This window comes from Filicampus tigris, chromosome 14, assembly GCF_054856515.1.
Source record: "Filicampus tigris isolate MCC_2025a chromosome 14, RoL_Ftig_1.0, whole genome shotgun sequence".
NCBI classification, from domain to species: Eukaryota; Metazoa; Chordata; class Actinopteri; order Syngnathiformes; family Syngnathidae; genus Filicampus; species Filicampus tigris.
The window spans coordinates 12559306-12572431 of record NC_141230.1 but is presented as its reverse complement, the minus strand read 5'-3'; the positions used below and the strand labels follow the sequence as shown (position 1 = coordinate 12572431).

Here is a 13126-nt window from a genome sequence, read left to right as displayed (position 1 = left end):
TCATCTCTCTCTGACTATTGCATTGAAATCTCTTGTGGGCATCATGTTCTTTCTTCTGGTAAGTACCGTTTATTCTTTTGCCCTATAAAATATTTGGATTTATAAATACTGGCAGGTCAGGTAGATTGTTGTAAGGACTGATATACTGAATACTCACCAAACAAAAATTCTGCCGTTTCAAAAAAAATATTGTTTCGTTTTGGTTGACATTGAGAGATAAGAATTTAATATAATGGACCCTATTTTGGTAGACTCGCATATTTAATTGAGGCGCAGACAGACAGTTTCGGCCATTCGCGAATGTTTTGGGTGCACGTCACCGGATTTCATTCATACATATGACACCAGCATGGGACATTACATCTGAATCAGATATTTGCACCGTTTCTTCCCTCTTTGCATTGCAATGGAAACTATCCTTGCAATGTGAACCAAAATCTATGACCAAAGTGAGAGTAGTGCATCTGTGGCCAGGAGGATGAGGATGATGGCCAGGAGAGGCAGCATGATGATGGAAATGACTTTTCTGCGGGATCACATCAGTGTATTCTGTTAGCTAGACCTCTGCCATCGAGACAAAACATCTAAGCATAATGACTTTCAGTTCATACACAATGCCTATTTATACGAGAAATGAATGCAGTTTTGGTCCTTATATGGGAAAGGGATCTTGTTTGAAGTATTTGTGAACAGTTTTGGGAGCGATATGAGCTTTTGCCAACGAGCTGTACTGTAAGAATGTTTGGCCAAATGACCTTTTAGTTTTAAGAATGTCATCTCTGTTTCAAGAAATTAGCCAAACGAATGGAGAAAAACTGTAATATGTCACCATGTAATGGATAATATATTCAAAGGAAACTCTTTAAATGGCTGTGGCCGCTGGTGTAATTTTCACCAGGGAGTCGCTATGGGATGGGAGATAGATGGATGGATGGAGGGAGGGAGGGAGGGAGGGATGGACGGACTGACTGACTGACTGACTGACTGACTGACTGACTGACTGACTGACTGACTGACTGACTGACAGACAGACAGACAGACAGATAGATAGATAGATAGATAGATTTATAGATGGATAGATAGATGGACCTTACTGCCCTCGACTGACCAGCTACCTCTGCTATTAGGCCTCATTAGATTGTCTACGTGACCTAAAAAAAGTGGCGACTGAGTTTATAGCACATTTGTTTTGTGTGCTTCCATACAGATGGGCGTGGCACTTCTAGGGCTTTTCTGCTGTCCTCCCAAACAGGCAGCCAACACTTCCTACCCCAAAACTCTGCCATGCGATGTAATCGAGTTCGACAATGGGAGCGAGGTGCTGGTGGACTGCGGTGAAAGAGAACTCAAGGACGTCCCACAAGGCATTCCACGAGAGACCACCAATCTGACGCTCACCATCAACCATATACCCAATTTGACCTCTACCTCCTTTGGCAGTTTGGAGAACCTGACTGAGCTTGACATGAGATGCAACTGCATGCCCATTAAAATCGGATCCAAAGATCATATCTGCACCAAGAGTTTGATGATAGAGGAAAATACGTTCACCAGCCTACGGAAACTACGAGCACTCTATTTAGATGGGAACCAACTTAACAGCATACCTAAAGGACTGCCTTCCGATTTGGTCCTGTTGAGTTTAGAAGTCAACCACATCTATCAAATTTCTCATGCGAATTTCTCCACAATCAAAAGTGTTGAGACACTTTATCTTGGTCAAAACTGCTACTATCGAAATCCATGCAATTATTCCTATCAAATCGAAGATGGCACCTTTTTACAACTTCACAATTTAACTCTGTTGTCTCTGAAGTCAAACAACTTATCTTTTATTCCACATCAATTGCCTACAAGTCTGAAGATGTTGTATCTATACAACAATAATATAGAGGAGGTCACAGAACATGATTTCAAAAACCTAACTAACTTGGAGATTCTTGACTTAAGTGGAAACTGTCCACGATGTTACAATGTTCCTTTCCCATGCACCCCTTGCCCGAATCAGTCCCCGCTTCAAATACACAAGTCAGCTTTTAGAATGTTGAAAAAACTCAAGGTTCTCCGTCTGCACAGTAATTCTTTGAGATTTGTGATGCCCGAATGGTTCAACGGTACAAGAGAACTGAGAGTCCTTGATCTATCGTCCAACATTTTAGCAAGCGATATAGAAATTACAGCTTTCCCACGTTTTCTGAGCAAACTGGAAAAATTGGACCTTTCATTTAATTATAAGCTACAGCAATATCCCCAAACTCTAACTTTGAGCAAACATTTTTCCAATCTTACGTCTCTTAAAATCCTTTGTATAAAAGGCTTTGTCTTTCAGCAGCTGAAACCCGAGAGCATTGCTTCATTAAAGCATTTACCCCACTTGGAAGTTGTAGACCTGGGTACAAATTTCATTAAAAATACAAACCTGAGTATCCTAAAGGGGTTGCCAAGTTATAAAATGGTCAGTCTCTCTGACAACAAAATATCAGCCACATCTGAAGCGCAAAATGCTGTTAGAGGAAAGGAGAGGCCATCGCTCTGGCCTCACATGCTGGCTGACTACCAAAAAATGGAACTGCAAGAAATGCAGTACTTCCGATATGATGACGGAGCACGTAGCTGCAAGCATAAAGATAAAGAATTTGGAGTTGCTAAGTCATTTGCCAAAAAGGAATGCACTAAGTTTGGGAAAACTCTGGATCTAAGCAGGAATAATATTTTTTTTTTGCATGCGAGGTTTTTAAATCTGTCTGAGCTGCGGTGTCTTAATCTGTCGGGAAATGCAATGAGCCAAAGTCTGAATGGCTCGGAATTTAGCTACCTGACTCATCTAAAATATTTAGACTTCACATTCAATCGTCTGGACTTGCACTACGCCACTGCCTTTCAAGAGCTGAAAAATCTCGTCATTCTTGATATTAGCTACAACAGCCACTATTTTGAATCTGAGGGCCTCACTCACATGCTGAACTTCACAAAGTACCTAAAAAAACTCAAGACGCTGCGCATGAACCACAACCAGATTTCTACATCGACAAACACTGAGATGGAGAGTGAATCTTTGGAGAAACTTGAGTTCAGAGAAAACCGACTGGATATGTTATGGAGAGACGGGGACACCAGATTTGTGAATTACTTCAAGAAACTGCTTAACCTGAAAGTACTTGACATCTCCAATAACAACCTCAATTTTATCCCACGTCAAGTGTTCAGCGGTCTGCCAGACAAGTTGTCGCAGCTCTACATAAAAAACAACAGATTGAAATCTTTTCCATGGGAAACACTACAGCTTCTACGCTCGTTGCAAGTCTTAGATCTCAGTGGGAACAGTTTATCGACCGTTCCAAGCATGCTCTCAAACTGTACCAGATCTCTCCAGAGGCTCATCTTGCAAAAAAACCAAATCTTGACCCTCACCCCAAATTTCCTCATGGACGCACATAACTTCACATATTTGGATGTTAGTTTTAATCACATACAACACATTGAGCAATCTAGCTTTCCAGATGATGTTGTCAATCAGATGCAAAAGCTACTGTTGCACAACAATGACTTTGTCTGCTCATGCAATGTCACCTCTTTTGTCATGTGGCTCAACAGCACCAAGGTGCCCATCCCCAAACTGGCCACAGATGTGACCTGTGCCACCCCAGAGACACAACGAGGCCGGGCCGTGATCTCGGTCGACCTGCTGGCCTGTCAACACAATGACTTGTCAATCATTCTCTACATGCTCAACGCTTCCCTCGTCCTGAGTTTCCTCATCCTGTGCATCTCCAGTCATCTCTTCCTGTGGGACGTCTGGTACATCTACCATTTCTGCCAGGCCAAGCTCAAGGGCTACGGCCGCTTATACTCCCAGAGTGCTCTCTTTGATGCCTTTGTGTTGTATGACAAAGACGATCCTGCTGTGTTTGAGTGGGTTACAAAGGAAATGTGCGTCCATCTGGAGGAACGAGGAGATCGACGATTAACTTTGTGTCTGGAGGAGAGAGACTGGATTCCTGGCTACCCCATGATTGACAACCTCTCACAGAGCATCCAGAAGAGCAAGAGGACTGTATTCGTTCTCACCAATAAATATATCAAAAGCGGTAACTTCAAGACTGCATTCTACATGGCCCAGCAAAGGTTAATGGATGAAAAAAACGACGTTATCGTCCTGATCCTCTTGGAGAAAGTCCCTTGTAATTCCAAGTACCTCAGACTGAGGAAAAGGCTGTACAAACGCTCCATTCTCGAGTGGCCAACAAACCCTCAAGCTCAGCCATACTTCTGGTTCAGCGCGAGAAGCGTTTTGGCCACTGAAAGCCACAAGCAATACAACAACCTCTTTAAGGAGACACTGTAAAAAAGACCAGTAGACCCAGTATTGCTCTACAAGCACCTCCTGCTACATTCTCCATTACATGACTTTTAAAGTCGTGCTAAATTCAACCTTTTCCTTCTTTTTTTTTTTTTTTTGCTTGATTACACCAGTGGTTAACTTCTCTTAATAGTACAATCCATAATGTCAAAATATTACTCAAAACTTCTCTTGTTCATTTAATGAAGGTTATATTTATGATGGTGACCATTTGAGCATGTAACAAATTAATTCACTTTAACAATATTGCCCATGATTTTGAAGTCAATCAGCTTAATGGAATTGATTGTGTTCCACTTGGGATGTTCCACTGCATAGGCTTTTAATGGCTGTCTCTAAAAGACTATTGTGTAAATGTTTCGTTCTCGAATAGCCAACGGACCTTCACGTCAGTCATATTTGTGGTCCGGCCTGTGTTTGTGTGTTTGGCCCCTGAAAGGCACAAGCAGTGCAAATTAGACCAGTTAAGATCTGTCCACATCTGCAGTGATGTTGAGTGCATTGTGAACTACCATTCTACCATTACAATTCAAATAAAACAACATTGTTGTAACATGAATGCTTCTTTGCAGGTATAAAACACTTCTCATTTGTTCAACATTTTATGAAACAGGGAAGTGATGCACAAATGCACTTCTGCAATTCTGGTTCTATTTCTGTATCAGAACTCAGTGTAGGAACCTGTCTGAGGCTTGGCACCTATGTTTGATGAGGGGCGTATATAGAAAGAATACAATCTATACAAAGATACGTTTGAGCATGTGATTTCAGCCTTTGTAGCCCAACAAAACATTTGAGAATTCAAAGGAATCAGTGAAGCATCCGCAATGGTGAGTGTCACTGATCCAAACTTCTCTATATACATTTTCAAGTTTTGAATGTCTTCTCCAAGTAATACGCAGGCAGAAATGTTTGTGAATGACTTTGTTCAGCTATCAGTCTTTAAGACTTTTGTGTAATGAACCTTGGCTTGCATCCGTTCCTGTGCTGGGAATTTAGGAACTCCAGCTAAAATGAGTCAGCAGATGTAGTAGTTAATGAGTCACTAGCAGCCCTGAGACCACTTACACCATAGTTGTCAAACTCAAGGCCCGGGGGCATATTTTTATGCTGCACTCGAACGCAAATAAAATCAACATTGTTTCTTGCTAATTCCTTTAATTTTCTCTGACAATATGGACCACATTTTTAACAGACTATTAACTATTAACAGACATCGCAAGCATTTTTTTCACCAACCCCCCACCGTAACATAAGTTGAACAACAGCTGTATACATAAATATAATATAAGTATTTTTGTGTCACCACTTTCTATAACTTCTGACATACAATTCATTTTATTGTTAAAAAGGTATCATCAATGTATAATAAAAATGAGGGCTGAATGTATGTATTATTTTCACAGTCACACTGGCCCTCTGAGAGAAACTGTAACTTCAGTGTGGCCTGCAACAAAAACAAGTTTGACACCCCTGATTTACACAAACTTGAAAAGATGTCACAAAGATTTTTTTTTTGTTCAAGCTTTTTAAATCTTATGGAGAAAAAAAATGCACTTCCTCGATGAATTGTGTGCGACTGAAGGTGTGCTGAAGGTGAACTGTGTGCATTTTAATACTATTCTCTATTTATGCCACGCTTGCAATATGTATGTGAGTGCTTCCACTCTAGCTCAACAGAAAGGATTGTACTTTTCAGCTAAAATGTTTTGTGCAATGTTAAAATGTTGGGAAAACTAATAATTATAATTTTCTATTTGAAACTTGACGATGTGATGATCACTCATTAATTATCAATGAAGACAAAACATAATCGCAAACACTACTGCTATCTGCTGGATATATTTGGTACTACTCAAACAGGTAATCACCTAGTGAAATGTAAGGTCAGGAAGTAGTTCAAGCTATATTTTGACCTACTTTTCTTGTTCATCTACAGACTGCCACATGTTGGATGCACTTGCTGCTGCTCTGTTCTTGTTTTGGGCCTGTTGTGAATAAACCTGAATGGATGTTACCCCAGTTCCCTTGTGATGTCAAGGTCTGGAACACCTCAAAGGTCATATTTGACTGCAAAGGGCGTGGACTGAAAAAAATACCAAATGGGATAACAAGTAACGCAACGGGGCTGAACTTATCAGAAAATGAAATCAAGCATATTAACCATACGTCCTTTTCCGGCCTCGTGAATCTCACTCACATCAACCTGAGTGAGGCAAACAAGAAGCATTCCGTGAAGATTGGTGACAATGCGTTGAGAAAGTTGACCAACCTGCGTGTGCTGCAGCTGAATGGCAACTGCCTAGCAGCAGTGCCTGTCGGACTACCTCTCGCTTTGGATGTCCTCGAGCTAAACAGCAACAGGATTTTGTCTTTGGATAAAAGCAGCCTTATCGGATTGACAAATGTGACAAAACTATTGCTGTCCAAGAATTGCTACTACTGGAACCCCTGTATGACAAATATGAACATTGTGGAAGGCAGTTTTGCAGCAATGACCAAACTGCAGAATTTGGACCTGTCCTTCAACAACCTAACCAACGTTCCCAAAGGACTGCCCTCATCACTGCAGATGCTACAGCTGGCATCCAATCAAATCCAGTACATATCTAAGGATGATTTCAGTGGCATGAACCAATTACAACTCCTCAGGTTGCAAGGGAATTGTCCGAGATGTCAAAATGCTCCCTTTCCCTGCGTTTCCTGTAAAAACGGGTCTCTTGGCATTCATGCGGACGCCTTTGTAGATCTCATACAGCTACACACTTTGAGCCTGGCAGGAAACTCACTGACCAAAATGAACCCATCCTGGTTCAAGAATCTAAACCAACTTAAAGAGCTGTTCATCTCATTTAACTTCTTAGAAACAGTAATCACTGACGAGAGTGACGAGGCTATGTTTCTTAAATACCTTCCCAAACTTGAAAAACTTGATATCTCCTTCAACTTTTTATTGAAAGTCTATCCCCAAACATTAAAGCTTTCCAAGTATTTCTCACATTTAGTGTCACTCAGAACTTTGCATTTGGCAGGTTTAGTATTCCAGGAAATTGGAGCGGACACACTTAAACCTCTGTACGAGCTTAAAAACCTGTCTGCACTGGACTTGGGGACCAACTTTATCATTCAGTCCAATTCCAGCATATTTAGCAAATTCTCAAACCTGAAGATGATATACCTTGCAGAAAACCGTCTATATCCAACTAAGGTGAGAAGTGTGACGCATTCAAGTGAGGCATACCATTCCGTTTCAACATTCAGACGCCACCATCCGCAACTCTTTGAGATAACACACGGTGAAATCAAACAGGAGTGCTACGATTCCGGGCGAGTGCTGAGCCTCAGCTCAAATAATCTGTTCTTCATCTCCCCGCAGCAGTTTGAAGGCTACATCAACATCACATGTCTTAACCTCTCGGGGAACGGATTCTCGTCAGCGCTTAACGGCACAGAGTTCACTTCCATCCCAACGCTCACGTATCTAGACTTGTCCTTTAACAAGGTCGATCTGGCCTTCGACAACGCCTTCAGTGAGCTTAAGAACTTAGAAGTACTGGACATAAGTTACAATTCCCACTACTTTCAGTCCTACGGCATAACACATAATCTAAACTTTCTACAAAACCTGCCAGTCCTGAGAGTGTTGAATATGAGTCATAACTCTATTTCCACATTGACAACAAAAAACATGTGCAGTAAATCATTGTCAGAACTACAGTTTCAAAGCAACCATCTAGGGCATCTCTGGAAAGAAGGGGATCCCTCATATATTTCACTTTTCAGAAATCTAACTAATTTGACCATATTAGATATATCTGACAATCATATCACCAAACTTCCCGACAACGTTTATGAGTTTCTACCACAAAACCTGACAATGTTACGTATAAGTCACAATTCCCTAACAGGTTTCAGATGGGACAAGCTAAACCATTTCTTTCAGCTTCAAAGGTTGGACCTGAGCTTCAATGCCATATCTGACGTAACAGGCATCGACTGTAATACTCCCATCCAGTTGACCCACCTGGACCTGAGTCACAATAACATTTGCCACTTAGATGATGGCTTTCTGAAAGGTGCCAAAAGCCTGAGGATTCTTTCCCTGAGCTACAACAAACTGACACTCATTAATCAGTCAACCTTCCAATCCAGCCCTGAATCTCCAATACAAAAGTTGTTCCTGGGAAATAACCCATTTCAGTGCACCTGTCACATGTTACAATTCATTCTATGGATTGAAAACAGTGGCGTGCACATCCCCCGACTGACTACTGATGTGAAATGTGAAGCACCAGAAAACCAGAAGGGTAATGCACTTATTTACTTTGACATCAACCAGTGTGTGAACGGCCGTCACGCTTACTTGCTCTGCTTAGCGTCGAGTTCCTTCATCATTGTTTTTATGCTTGTGGTGACCAGTGCTCACTTATTTTACTGGGATTTTTCCTACATCTTACACTATGTGAAACCTAAACTCATGGGGTACCACAAATTGAACTCGGGCCACAATGTTTATGACGTTTTTGTGACCTACGACACCAAAGATCCACAAGTCTCCGAGTGGGTGTTGAAGAATCTAAGGGTGAAGCTGGAAGAGGAAGGCGAAAAGCATCTTCCTCTGTGCCTGGAGCAGAGGGACTGGCTTCCTGGAGTGCCGCTGATGGATAGCCTCCTTCAGAGTATCCAACAGAGCCGCAAAACCATGTTTGTCCTAACAGAGGGCTATATCAAGACCGGGGTCTTCCGGCTGGCCATGTACCTGGCCCATCAACGGCTGCTCGACGAGAATGTGGACGTGATCGTGCTGCTGATGCTGGAGCCCGTGCTGCAGCACTCCTACTTCCTGCGGCTCCGCAAGAGGTTGTGCGGCAAAAGTGTGGTGGAGTGGCCCAAAACGGCGGCCGCTGAGCCTTGGTTTTGGCAAAACCTGCGGAATGTCATTAGGGTGGACAATCAGGTCATGTACAACAAGACCTACTCCATGTACTTTACCAATAGGTGATGTTGTCCGTCCCAGGCACCATTTTGTTTCCAACGACAGTCAGGGAATGGTCTGTGACTTAGTGGCAGCTTTGTAAAGACATTGTTGATATTTTGCAATGATCATGCTAATGAGCAGCCAATTACGCTTCGTCTTCTTCGTCTTTACTATGACCCTTTAAAACCAGAATTATAATCACAAAATAAATGAAAACATCTGTATGTCAAGCTTGTGCCCATTACTTGAAAAGACAACTGATTAGATGATCACATAGGTAAGTAGGTAGGTAGGTTGGTCAGTAGGTCGGTAGGTAGGTAGGATAAAGATATAAATAGACAGACAGACCGCCAGACAGGTGGACAGACAGGACAGACAGAGAGTTAGAAAGATAGATAGATAGATAGATAGATAGATAGATAGATAGATAGATAGATAGATAGATAGATAGATAGATAGATAGATAGATAGATAGATAAGTGATGTGAATGGACTTTTTTTTTTAGTTTAGTTCATTGTAATTGTATTTATACAGCGCCAAATTACAACAGAAGTTGTCTCAAGACACCGACACATGGAGCAGGTGAAAGACCACAGTCAGCACACTCCTCATTTATTAAAAGACAACGCCGCATTACTCCATTTGCCCACGCAGCGTCACTGCTGTAGCGTTTTCCACTGCGAGAATGTTTGGGAACCGAAAATGCCGTTCACTGGAGAATATTGGGCTGAGAAACAAAAACATTTATTTTCTCGCAACGGGAAAGAACACCAACTTTAATTAAATTTCCGTAAGAGGAGGAGATAAATCCATAGTTGAAAGATAAAACTGATTTCGTTTAAGCGTGGCGGCTGCTAGTTAAAAATAATAAAATAAAATTAAAAAATGGTTCACACTGTGCATTGGGTTAGAGAGTATGTTGAATCCAAAATTAAAATTAGAATATAACAACAATGAACAATGTACAATTAAAAAGGCGGGTCGTGACGTGACGTCATGGTAAATTTGCATACTTCATTGTATTTAATGGGTACTAGCGGAAGTAAACGCCACTCTTCCCACCCCGATTCGACGTGCTGCACATCGCGCCACAGCTGGTGAGTTCAAGCCTTGGGTTTTTTGTTTTTTTTTTGAGGGGGGGGGTCGGTTAGTTTTTTTTTTTTGTTAAGCTTAAACAGGTCACTTTTAGCAATTCTGTGTCCTTTATCGCCCTTGTTTAATGTTGGTGCTACATTCGTTCTATCAATTCTAGAGGCGTTTTATAACGTACTACTTTGATCTGATGTTCAGCTTGCTCGAAGTCGACGTTAGTTATGTAGAAGATGAGACAAAAACGGCCTTTGAGTACTGTGTGCAGTTGGAGTGGGGGGGGGGGGTCGTGGGGGGCTTTTATGTAGCTCGCACAAAGGGCGTTGGTTTCGCATCTGCGCGTTTCAACTCGGCGTCTTTCTCCAGTCACATGCTTTGTTTCCTTAGTTTCTCCGAATCTCCGCTCCGTTATCTCGCTGTTCAATAATGCAACTGAAATTACTTTTATTTTTAGCCATCGCCACCATGGGGGACAAACCAGACGTCCAGGAAGTCGTAAACTTTGACAAGACCAAGCTGAAGAAGACTGAGACCCAAGAAAAGAACACTCTGCCAACCAAAGAGAGTGCGTGCATCTTTTTCCTCGCTAAAAATGTAGTTTCACGTAGGTGCTGAGCTAATGTTTCTCTTACAGCCATCGAGCAGGAGAAGTCAGCGTAAAGACCAACCCAATGTGCTGTACATTCTACAAGCCCTTCGGATGAACTCCACCGGCAATGACTGGCCAAACGCCCACCCCATCACTAGGCTGTAATCACCTTTTGGCACAGGGAAGAATGGCTTGTTCACACGGGCCCACGGTCTTGTTTATCTGTGGAGGAATCTCCTGGCGTTGGAAGAGTAGAACCACACCTCATGATGTGTAAACCCACTCTGCAACGCCTGGAAATGCTCCCACAGAAATCACTGTTTTTTTTTGGGTTTTTTTTTTTTTTTTTTGTAAATCCGGAATAAATGTTTGTTAAATATGCAAATAAACATGTATAAAGTGACTGGATGGATTTTTTTCTGAAAACAATGGTGTGTGCTTGAATGGCAAATGAAATTTGAATTTTGGTAGCTTTGATGCTAGAAATGGTATATTTATTAAAAAAAAAAAAACCAAAGGCTTAGGAAACACATTGAAGCTAACTACAACTGTGTTTTGGGGTAGGGGCATTTGTTCGAGGCTAAGTGATGACAGCTGCAACATGGGCATGCATCAGGTTATCTAACTTCAACAGTCCTTTTAAAAGCTGTTCACAATGGGCTCTGCAGTGGAATCGACAGATTCAAATTCATCATTGTTTGCGTAAGGACTGCATTTAAAGTCAGTTTTGGAATTTCAATAGTATGAGAGAGTGCTTTATCGTTTTAGCTGAAGGTCTCACAATTCCTGCCCTGTATACAGCTGTGAACCCGTCCAGCTGCAGACAAATGACCTGTAATGCCGATGTGAACCTCTTTTTTTTTTTTTTTTTTTTTTTTTTTAATATAAAATATGCTGGCACAGAGCTCTTGTAAGCAGTGTAACCCCTGAAGAATACCAATCAACCTCAAATTTGTAGATGGCAAAACATTTTTCTATTAGCGCAGGCCTAATGGGAATGTATATATTGATTAACCTTTGAACTGCCCAGACCTGGGAATTTTAACTGACATACAAGTGTCAACCAACTATCCATATGTGCACAAAGACAACTCAGCTGACTTTGAAGTGTACTTTATTCTTGACTGACTTCTAGACAGATGTGGACCACAGAACCGACCACTCCGCTAATTTGCATAGAACAGCAAGCTGACTAGTCGCTGAGCTCCTAAACTGCAAGGACACGTGCCAACAAGGGTCTGCCTTATTAGTTACTGCCTTATTGGTTAGGTCAGTGCTTCTCAAAGATTTTACACCAATTACCACCAACATGACTATTAAACTACTGTAGTGTAGCAAGCTTACTCAAGCCACTGTAACGTTATGCAGTTTGAACACTGACACTGATGAAACAAATCCCCCAAAAAGATGTATTGTATTGCACATAAAAATTTAATAAAATGTATCTGTAAATAAAAGTTTAAAAACAAACAGTCCTTGATGATTAAATGATCATGCATTGTAGCCTACTAAAAAGTTAAATACAACTGAATTGTGACTGGCAGGGATTCTTTCGCGTACCACTGGAGGGAGCCTGTGTACTTGTATTGGTAGTAGTACCACACTTTAAGAATCACTGACTGTGCCCAAATCCATAGGCTGTGTCCTCCGAAAGACAATTTGCAGGCTGGGTGCTTCGAAGCCTTGGAAGACTCCTCCTCATGTTGCCTCTGTAGATCGCATAAACCGCAGCCAATTTGGACAGGTTTAATAGCCGTGTGCAAATCCACGTCACTTCCGCCAAACAATATGTCGGCAACATGACATAACGTCCGGGGCAACTCGACCGAACGCCGGTGTCCAAATTCACGTTGCCTTCGAGAAACAGCCAACATGTTCAAAATTTCCTTGCGACAAGAAAAATCACTAAAACGGTTGGCGAACGTTTGCCGAATATTTGCGACACTGAACGACTCGTGTGATATCCTCTGAGATAGCCCAAACATTGCTATTTTATATACTGTTTATTCTGTTCAGAGTGGCAGGGAGCTGCATCCTATCAGGTAACTTTGGGCAAAATGTGGACTACACCTGGGAACTGCTGTCAGTCCTTCGCAGGGTGCATATAAG

General features: G+C 41.7%; 3 protein-coding genes across 3 annotated transcripts; all 3 read left to right on the top strand.

Annotated features, from left to right (window-relative positions):
- The first annotated feature begins 15 nt into the window (after positions 1 to 15).
- LOC147136403 (toll-like receptor 7) lies at positions 16 to 4907 on the top strand. The gene is made up of 2 exons (XM_086052591.1): positions 16 to 58; positions 1208 to 4907. The coding sequence occupies exons 1-2, from the start codon at positions 44 to 46 to the stop codon at positions 4343 to 4345; spliced, it is 3153 nt and encodes a 1050-aa protein (XP_085908717.1). The 5' UTR covers positions 16 to 43; the 3' UTR covers positions 4346 to 4907.
- A 133-nt stretch (positions 4908 to 5040) lies between these two features.
- On the top strand, positions 5041 to 9660 carry tlr8a (toll-like receptor 8a). Its single transcript, XM_086052592.1, has 2 exons — positions 5041 to 5190; positions 6300 to 9660. Exons 1-2 carry the CDS (start codon positions 5188 to 5190, stop codon positions 9360 to 9362), a joined length of 3066 nt encoding a protein of 1021 aa, XP_085908718.1. The 5' UTR covers positions 5041 to 5187; the 3' UTR covers positions 9363 to 9660.
- Positions 9661 to 10381: 721 nt separating this feature from the next.
- Positions 10382 to 11420, top strand: tmsb4x (thymosin beta 4 X-linked). The gene is made up of 3 exons (XM_086052603.1): positions 10382 to 10436; positions 10883 to 10993; positions 11063 to 11420. The coding sequence occupies exons 2-3, from the start codon at positions 10894 to 10896 to the stop codon at positions 11086 to 11088; spliced, it is 126 nt and encodes a 41-aa protein (XP_085908729.1). The 5' UTR covers positions 10382 to 10436; positions 10883 to 10893; the 3' UTR covers positions 11089 to 11420.
- The last annotated feature ends 1706 nt before the right edge of the window (positions 11421 to 13126 follow it).

What these genes read in the sequence shown, in the direction of transcription:
- tmsb4x (XM_086052603.1), top strand. Translation starts at nt 10,894, where the DNA reads ATGGGGGACAAACCAGACGTCCAGGAAGTCGTAAACTTTGACAAGACC. An exon ending in CACTCTGCCAACCAAAGAGA is followed by an intron (nt 10,994 to 11,062) that starts GTGCGTGCATCT and finishes TTTCTCTTACAG; the next exon opens with CCATCGAGCAGGAGAAGTCA.